We start from the raw sequence: 10174 nt of genomic DNA on the forward strand, positions 1-10174 counted from the left end.
GTTGGCCTTGGACAAGTCCTATATTCCTGGTAAACCTCAACCATACTTACAAGACTCACTAACAATCGAAGCAAGACAAAAAATTCTGTTTATGCGCCTCTTGGCCCTCAGGATAATGGACTTTAACCCACGTTGGGCACGCTCGGACGGAGCCACTGCCTGCCGACTTTGCAAATATCGCAGTGAATCCTGGTTACACTTGCTATGTTGCTGCCCTAAGCTGGCCAGTGACCGACAGCGATTGCTATGTCCGGCACTACGTATCCTGGGTCTCAGAACTTGCAGAGAGGCCTCGGATTGGTGTTTCTCTGAAACCACAACATGTTTATTAGCCAGGATAGGCAAGTTCATCCATCAAGTTAAAATGGCACTCGAAAACTAACTAAAGGACACCATCCCGAAGAGCCCTGTGACCCGCCGCCCTAAAGTTGGTAATCCACAGATAACACAGGGAGTCGCCGAAAAGCTGGGGCCGACTCAGGGGCCGATAAAACCCACAGTGCAACTGAGGATGTCGAACTTTTACACGCCTTCCAGACTCTAGTAAGCAAGGTCTCATGATGACTCTAAAAACGTTAATCCTTTTTAATATTATTAATGTACAGTACCAGTGAACACAGTCAGTATCGAGACCACATAGCTGCACTGTCGCAGGGTTTCTGTTCTCACACAGAACTGTGCACAGAGGATTGGAACCTCGGCGAATTAGGGTGACCCAAAACTCACCTTAGTACCCAAAAAAACCCTTACCGAGCTAGCTACAGTGTCTCATTGGTCATATCAAACTCCCAATGTTTAGACAAACCAGAACATGAACTTACAGTACCTCAGGATACGTGGAACTCATGAACACTCTTTCGTTACTATCATTACAAACCAGAACATGGAGTAAAGAAGAACACATGTGCATTTGAAATGTTTATTTACTAATTCAGTCTTCTCAGGCGCAGTATCTTAGATAATACAAGCAAACATATTATCAGTAGCAAAATTACCAGCATAGTTACTAATCCATAAAAAGCGAATGGTGACAGCATGTTATCATGCTGTAAATGAATAAGAGTTAACAACACTTATATCTCACCCTCCCTAACACACATATTATATTATTTGCTAAGAAGGTCTCTTTGGGTTGGATTAGGGCGGGCCCATACCTTAGTTTCCTAGCATGAAGGAATCACATCAGCATACACCAGCTCTCCCTGCATGCGAATCGCATCAAGTGTGTTTGTGTGCCTCAAGCAAAGCAATATAAAACCAGCCTTAAGCCCAAAGTTGGCAGAAGCTGCACTTATGTTATGTCTATGAAGCCGTGAAGATCAGACCTCATAACAAATCTGTATCGTGTTGTTCCTGAAATTTCAGCACTCTCTGTACAGACATAGTTTATTAAGCAAAGCTGATATCAGAGTAATAACATATTATTCTCATGTAAACCACAACGAACTACTAGGTTGAAAGCTAAATCAACAATTAAGTGTCGTGTGCAGAAGTTGCAAAAAGGAAAAATGGCGTTTAAACCTCTAGTGAGCCTATGCTAACTTAACACAATATAAAGATATACAGTAGCTATATGACACCCCCCCATGATCCGAGAACGGACTAAATAAGATAACAGAAGTGCCATCTCTTGAGAGCAGATTTCAACATTATATGAGCATGATTTTCAAATAAAACCTTAAATGAATCATCAAAATTTGTAATAAAATTTAATGCTAAAAAACAGCCAAAAAGTCTATAGTGGCTCAAGCCAATAGGCAAGCAAATTAAAAAAACCGTGACTAATAAGTCAATAAATGTCAATGATATGCTAGTACTCAGCACGTTAATATAAGGAAGTGTCTAGGACATTACTGTGTATGCAAAATAAGCAGCAACAGCTTCCACAGGAAATCACCGTCTTCATCCGAAAACAGTTCAGCCATCCAATTTAAAAGTGGAAAAGAACATACGTGTTCTCCCAGCACCGGAGCCTCTATCACCATCAGAGGACAGCTCGGTGGGTTTTCAAGAAAGCTCAGTTCCAAGAAATCCTGTGCTGCCGTCAGTATATTCCAGGGACCAATTAGTCCATGCATCACTGCTAAGGCCATAATCCTTTCGCCAGGACAAACCAACTCGTAAGTAATGATAGGACTCATCAGCTGATTAAAATCGACATCAGGAGAAACCGGTCCGCAGAGACACAAATCAATGGCCCAATCGAAATCGCAGGTCAGGCAGTGGAACACAGGCTGGACACAGGTGAAGTAGGAAAACCGAAACGATAATCCATATGCCGTGCTCAATATCGCTAACGGTAGTGTGCCATAATAATCAAGTATTCGGTTGCGGAACAGCGTCAGAAGCTGCTGGGCGGTGCCTTGTACAGGAAGGACATCCATATTTAAAGAAACAGAAAACCACTAGAGCGCCCGCTGCTAATGCAAGTAAAACTGGGAATCCACCAAACAAAGTCGAAAAAATAGAATGAAAGAAAGCAGGGACGACTCCAAAAATCTTTTCAAAGGAAGTCACGAGACCACTGCTAACAGTTTTAAAAAAATGTGCCAGGCCCTTTGTGGAGGACGCGTTAAAGATAGTACGAATCATCTCGCTGAAATGTAAAGGCAAATCAGTATTTAAAAGGGCCTGAACCTCTGTACGGGTGTTGGCAATGTGAAGAACGAAAGTTTCACGTGCCGGACTCAAGGCCACCTCTTTCTGGGACAAAAGAGCCCTTATTCTTGCCATGCCGCTGAAATCCGCTCTCAAGGTTGGTATCTGTGGCCAGATGGACGCATCCCTATGTTCATGTGTGGGTGGATACAGAACATTTCTGCAGCAAATAACACGTTCACTTACTGTTACTATAAAAGGGACACCTTTTATTAACCCGCAACAGTCTTCATTATTTAAAAGTAAATAACTACCATTTCCTAATAAGGTAAATGTGGGGATGATAGCAGGAACCGGTGTGCCTTGCAAAACACAAGCCAAATTTGGACGGTGTTGGTTGCATGAACCGTGTAATTGTATGTGTCTACACATCAATGAATGATCTGGTGTCTCAGTACACTCCTCCCCATTTAGATAAACCTCTTGATCATCTTTGAAACACCTGTATGTGTATGGAAGGGACCAGACTTCATGAAGGAAACCACTACCTTATGGTTCATAACGACCAATTGGCACATATCTCATACAATTCGAGAATTTATATAAAGCAAAAGGCAGCGTTATTAAACCGTGGATAAGCCACGTTGCAGCAGTGGCCTCTGCCACGGAAAAAGGCAAAGATTCTAACCTCTCAATATGTAACATACTAAAGGTATTGAAAGCAAGCGTTGTTTGTCAGTCAAATTAAACGGGGCAAAGAGTGAAGAAACGTTCATGTACGTCCAGGGAACCTTATTATTTTTCAGAGTCTGAAGGGTCCATGCAAATTGCATGATTGACCGTAACTGATTTTGACCATGGTACAATACTTACACTTCATCATGCACAATATCCACAACGGATGACACAATATTATCTAAAGTGTAAATTCGGGAGGAAAGCACGTTAATACTATTATCAACCACAGCAAGCACTTTCTCAAGATTTGCCTGATCAATAGCCCTAAGGCGTGTAGCAGCCTCAATCTGTGATGTTTTCCAAATTTCATTGTAAACTGCATATATCCACCTTTTTGACCTGCCACTAGCCGGGCCTTTAATGAAATCATTTAAATCCACGTCTGCATTCAGTTTTGAAAGGTGACTTTTAACTGCAGGTAAAGTAGAATGTTTCAGCCAATTTTGACACAATTTGCCAACAGAATAAGTTGTGACAGTGTGGACCAAGTCAAAACGGGGATCTGATCTAACAGTTTTAAAACCATCAGATAAACCTAAAAATCGATTTTGGCAAGAATCAGCACTACGGTGCCAAAGCAGCCAACCTTTTGGATCCATACTGGAAATGTTAAAGGAAGAATTAAGGAGTAGGGCCTGTAATTCACTAATGGACAACTGAGTAAAATTACTCCAACCATCATATTCCTCCAAATCCGGGATTGTAGGGGTGTTTAATTTTTTAGAAGTAGCCAATCCAAAGCATGTGGTCTGGGAAATTGTTTCATTCAAAAACAACATATGATTCGGGACGAGACATGCACGGTGCAAAGCCTCAGTGCCTTGTACCTGCCAGGCTCTTGAACCCCAAACTGATTTAAGGTCTATTGTTTCCTTCCATAATTCGTAGCCTCCAGTAACTAATTGATCAAGGAAGGCCTTCGAATACAACAATTTAGTATCGGTAAGTCTAACCTTGGACATTGGCTTTTTTAGAAATTTAAAATAAAAGGACTCGGGATTGGATTGGTTAAAGTCAGTGAAATAAGTATACTTTTTCAGAAATGTTTCAGAACTGCTTTGTGCAGGCGCTGGGCAATGTTCCCACTGTGTAAAATTAACAGTATCTCTCCGGGATGAAGTTTTATGTAAGAAGTGATTGCCATAATGTTGGTAGCAAAATAAATCACCATAATTAGCAGATTCTAAATATAAATCCTCAGCATCAAAGGCAGCATAGTATTGCAAATCCGAAAACAAACTTTCTACTGCATTAACATCCCAGTCATCTGAACGAATGTTTTGTTTCACCACATCCCCCATATTCACTCTTAGTACATTAGGAACATTAACGACTTCCGTTGGGCCATGAATTTGAAATCGAACCGCATCCCACACTATTCCATCAAGGACAGGCCATGCTGTGATGTTAACCAAAGTCAAATCTCTTTTCAACCTGTGTGTAGAATGTGACGAGGAAAGCGGGGCCAAAGTTCCATTTAGATGTGTAATGCATGTTCTTTCCTCGACATAGTGTCCATTGATGAGTCGAAAAAAATAAAACACAAAACCAATTGACATAAAGAGGTAAACTGAAAAAAGGACCAGCCAAATGTATGTCCAAGGGGGAATCAAAAAATGTTTTTTAAACAGGCTGGCATAAACTACAATACAAGAGGGCTTCTTCGAGGCAAGGGAAACAGAGTCAAATGAAAATCTGGATTCCGTGGCTAAACGTGCTTGCAGGTCAGGCATGGACAAATCAGTGGGGTAGGTATAGTCTATCTCATCATTGTTAGTTCCGGGTAAAGAATTTAATAAAGGACTGGAAACAGCAGGTAACTCGATGGCCACTTCAGGTTCAATATTAGAATTAGTGGGCATAACTGAATTTCTCACAATGGAAGGACAGGAAACAGCCGGTGTCATGCTAAGAAGAATCGGCCACTCTGTGTATCTTGACATTGTCAATTGAAATAAACCTGTTTTCCTTACGACCAGTAAGCGGTGGTAAAATGACTGTTCTTGTGCCCTTCACTCCAAGGACTGGAACCGGAGCTCGATAGGAAGGACCAAATTCTTTCTTGTTATCGATCTTCTCTCGAACCAGTTCTCCAACTTGGGGTAGCCAGCCGACTACCGGGATCTGCAACGCATCATCCGATGTGGAGGGCAAATGTTCCTTTGCAAGACTGTCTCTGGTCTTTTGTAGATTCTGTAAAACATTGCAATGTTCATCTGCGTCAAAGGAAGTGGCGCGAACCACACAGTCTAGACCGTCAAGGTCAGGGACGTACATCTTGATGCCAAAGAGCATTTCGTATGGGGTCCGCCCACCCAGAGACCTTCTAGGGAGATTATTAAGAGCACGCTGCATGCCATTGAGGTGGGCCAGCCAGTTTCTGCCAGTGCCTATAACTCGAGCTGTCAAAGATTGCTTTAAATCACGGTTCATTCGCTCCACTACACTGTTACCCTCAAGTCAGTAGGGAGACGAAAACTTGACTTGGACCCCCAACGAAGTCATGGCATCCTTATACGTCTTAGAGGCGAAAGCTGGACCCTGATCCGAATGGAAGGTACCACAGGCAAAAATCCCTATAAAGACACGCAAATCTCTAATGACAGTCCGTGAATCAGCGCTGCGATGGGGCCATACCCACACAAAGCGTGTGCATGAGTCAACTGCTACTAAGATGTACTTATACGCAGTATCAGATGAAAAAGGACCGCAGTGATCTAAATAAACACAACCAAGTGGTTTATTAGAAATGTACAACTGTGTCTGTGGTGGACGCGTAGCAGTTGAAGGTTTAATCTGCTGGCATATGTCACATAAAAGGACATAATCACGCATCTGTTTGTACAGTCCCCGCCACCAGAAACGTTGTTGTAACTGAGTTACAGTGGCCGAGACGCCCGCATGCGCAGACGCCACACCTTCATGTGCCGCTGTAATCAAGTCTGCCCTGTGATCCGAGTTGGGAATCAGCCGTTCCCCAACATCAGGAATTGTCACAAAAGGAACCTGTTCGGGACTTAAGTGGTATTTGTACTTTGAAGGGAATCCCGAAGGATGTTTACCTCCCTTCTCAGAGGCAGCCACTGCTGCCAAGATGTCGCTATCAATCTTGGTTTTGGATCTAGTAACTGCTGCAACTAAGTATGTAGATACTGCTGATTTCGCCGCTTCATCTGCAAGCGAGTTACCGACAGCGTGAACTCCCACGCGCTGATGGCCAAGAGTATGAATCACATAAACGAGTGGCAACTTAGCTTTAAGTTCCGCCACTCGAACCCAGATCATCTTGTGTTTTATTGTGCTACCCTTGGATTCATGAAAATCATTCTGAATCCAAAAGAACAAGTTTTCATTGTAACACTGGACACAGTAGTATGAATCACTTACAATGAGAGTAGTAACACCTGGATCAGCGTACTCTAACGCTAGTAAAAGAGCACGAAGCTCTGCTAATTGTGCGGTGCAGTCGCCCAGGGGCAAGGTGTGCACATCACTGGAAATGAACTCATCGTTCAACATAGCACCGACCACAATGGCGCATGCGGAAACGTAGGCGTGTTTAGAGCCATGCGCAACCTGCGCCGAACCATCAGTGTAAATGATGCAATGGAAGTCCTCCAAAGGCTGCATAGCTAGAGGTGCAGGATGAACAAACTCATACTGCAAGTACTCTTGCGACCGTAATGAGGCGTCAAAAATAAACGTGACATCCGAGGACGTCAAGGACGCAGCCCATTGAATCCACCGAGGGTGTAAAGCTTTTGAATTCGGTACACTGGCTTTCGTGACTGCCTCCAAATGAGGGCAGGGTGTTACCACCAACATGCGTTTCCCCTGTGACAGAGCTCGTTCTTTAAGAATCGCCATCTGTACAGCTGTTAAAACCTTTTCCACAGTGGGAAACCGCAATTCAGCCGAAGTGTACAAGTGTGACTTATAAGCAATAGGTACTGTGTCTCCTTCATTAAAAGTCAGGTACGTGAAACCCACCGTCCCAGGAATTATTCTTATTACCAGGTTGGTGTGGTTATCACGAGTCAGTAAGTATTTAGAAGCGAGCAGATCAGCCTGCAAGGACTGCAAGATGGCTGAATGCTCAGGCAGCCAGCATGATTTTGAGAAAGTAGGTTGTATCAATGCATACAACGGCTTGATACGCTGGGCATATTCCGGAATGTATGTCCTTCCGAAATTCAAAAAGCCCAGCAAAGACTGTAATTTTTTCAGTGTTGTAGGAGCGCGCAATTGTGCGCATTTCTCCAAGAAGTGAGGAGCCAAACCTCTACCTTCATTGTTCAGCTCATAGCCGAGGAACAACACTGTGTGTTCTGCAATGTGCGATTTTGCAAAATTGAACTTGTAACCCATATCTGCAAAGTTACAAATAATCGATTTTACTCGACACAGATGCATCCAAATTTCGTCGTCTGTGAGATAAATGTCATCCACATACGAGTAAGCATCTGGGTCGATTCTCTCTAACAGAGAGACTATGCGTGCGGTAAAAATACCGGGACTATTCTTATAGCCCATTGGGAGACGCCGGAAATGTTTTTGCACTCCAGCGCTCGTAAAACTTGTCCATTGGGAGCTAACGCTATCCAATCTGTGTGCAAAAAAACCATTGGAAATGTCAAGCGTTGTTTTGAAACGCTTACGCACTAGACTATCCAGTAGAGCAGAGCCGTGAGTATTCTGTACAGCACAGTTACGGCAATGCGAGTTTAAAAGCCGGTAATCCAATACCAAACGATATGTTCCGTCAGGCTTGGTCACAGTAAAAAGAGGATTATTCATCGGTGACACACACGTTTCAATAACTCCCTGATATTCCAATTGTTCAAGGATTTCTGCGACGGAAGCTTTTGCTTCACGCCGAATGGGATATTGAGGTTGAGGCTGCGGTTGAGACCGCAAAGGAATTTCGTGGCTAGGTGACAATTTATCCCAACCACATTGGTTGCGGTACAGAGCCGGTGCTAGAGCCAGAGCCCACTCTTCTGCAAAATGTTGCGCATGCTCTTTCGAGACCGTGTTCGCGAAACTGGGGAGGATTACCTCCTCCCCTCGTGGCGCCGCGAGCACAAAAGGTGGGGGCCAGTCAGCCTCCGAAAGCAAAATATCATATGTTGAAGAAAGATTCTCCCAAAATACCCCTTTAACGGTACGCTGTATGTCACCTTCAATTAACAGGACAATTTCATAAAGTCTTTCAGGGGGAGCAAGTCTCGTGTCTGCAGTTTCAATGACTACGTAGACATCAGTCGCTGTCACACTCAGTAGTGGACGCAGCGCCTCTCTCACTATGGTAATCTCCGCCGCGCTGTCCAGCAAGGTCAGAGCCCACGTCAGATTCCGAAGCCGCGTTCTCACTATCTGTGGCATATCGATGCGCTGTTAAGGCGGCGACTTTCTTCTTCGCAAACTGCGGTCGCTGTGGTGTTGAATCCTCCTGCTTCCCTGCGCCGTCTGTCTGGCGGGACTGACCACGTCCTTGTTGGCCACCACGTCCCCTACCGCCTCCTCCTCCACCGGTCTTCGGGGCCGATGAGTCCTGAAAGGAACGAGGAGAGCGTTGATCAGAAACCTGAAATCTATCAGGTGATTTAATCATCGCGCGGTCGCGCAAATCATAAACTTTCTCAGTCGGTGCAGGTACTTGTGGTGCAGGATAAGAAACCTGAGTTTGCTGCTGTTTGTTCCCCTGTTTCTGTTTCTGAGGCCAAGTTTGTTTTTTGGACTTGGGTTGTACATCTGCCGCAGCAGACTGCACCTGCGGTTGTTTCTTCTCCTTTACCGCGAAGTACTTTAAACCTTTACTTGTGCGACCGATTGTTTTATAAGCGGCCACCACAATCTTCGCCAACTGGCGGGGTTTCTCGGCATCGGGTATAAGTGCCAAAGCATTAGACACCTGAAAGTTTACTGCGTCTCCTTTAACATTGGAGAGAATGAGATCGCTAACGATCTCAAACGAACCACACAGGCGCATACCCAATTCAACAGCTGCCTCCGGTCCGTGATCATCCTGAACACGTTTTACGATCTCAGGCAGCTGCGTCATCGACGGGGTGCCGAAGCACCTCGTAAAAACTGCCGCAAAAGTTTTTCCCCAGCTCTCACAGTCGACTAGTTCGGGAGCCAAATCCTTAGGCAAAGTAATCGTTAACATTCTATGTTTATCAGCTGGAGTAGAATTCGGAAACACTGCTTCCAGTTGGTCAAACTTCTCGGCAAGCCAAAAAGGAAAGTCATCCTTATTGTCAGGACGCTTACCAAAAACTGAATTGACCATAACTGGATTTAGTTTCAAACCTCCACGTTCTGTTTGAATGGCCGCACCCCCGGGGGGACCTCCCGGGAGATGACGACCTATGTATTGCACTAAAGCACGAATCACGGCTATTGCGACAACGTGTAGCCTACGAATATCCGCAAGAGGACATGCGCCGTGATTCGGGTGCGGGGTGAATCCACCTAAAGCAGGCCAATTTGTACCTGGAATTGAGAGTGGACCTAACCTCGCAGCTGACATCGAATGGGGGAGGGCGCCATCAAACCAAACGCGATGCTGCCAATGATCAATAGGTATTTCTAGTGCCCTGTACGGAGTATATTCAGCCGGTACAACGGAGGGTGTGTAGTGGTGGAACAATCGAGAATTCGCATCCACTTCCGGAAACGTAACCCAAGAGTAAAAGAGCTCAAAGGGGAACGCCGGATCGGCACACACCACAAAAATCACAGCCATGCCCTCCAATGGGACAAGATAAGTCTGCAAATGGTTGCGCACCGCAATACGACTATGTTGCGCAATAGCCACAGCCTGTGCCATGAT

At 44.7% G+C, this 10174-nt stretch overlaps 1 protein-coding gene across 1 annotated transcript; it reads right to left on the reverse strand.

The window, feature by feature from the left end:
• Nucleotides 1-2572: 2572 nt before the first annotated feature.
• On the reverse strand, nt 2573-7203 carry LOC144751954 (uncharacterized). The gene is made up of 2 exons (XM_078639917.1): nt 5974-7203; nt 2573-2596 (listed from the first exon to the last, which is right to left on the reverse strand). Exons 1-2 carry the CDS (start codon nt 7201-7203, stop codon nt 2573-2575), a joined length of 1254 nt encoding a protein of 417 aa, XP_078496043.1.
• Nucleotides 7204-10174: the final 2971 nt, after the last annotated feature.

Source organism: Lissotriton helveticus, chromosome 4_2, assembly GCF_964261635.1.
Source record: "Lissotriton helveticus chromosome 4_2, aLisHel1.1, whole genome shotgun sequence".
NCBI classification, from domain to species: Eukaryota; Metazoa; Chordata; class Amphibia; order Caudata; family Salamandridae; genus Lissotriton; species Lissotriton helveticus.

Excerpts from the sequence above, each read along its gene's own strand:
- LOC144751954 (XM_078639917.1), bottom strand. The coding sequence starts at position 7,203 with ATGGCGATTCTTAAAGAACGAGCTCTGTCACAGGGGAAACGCATGTTG. Across the intron at positions 2,597-5,973 it reads CATGCACACGCTTTGTGTGG|CGAGATGATTCGTACTATCT; the intron begins GTATGGCCCCAT and ends TTTACATTTCAG.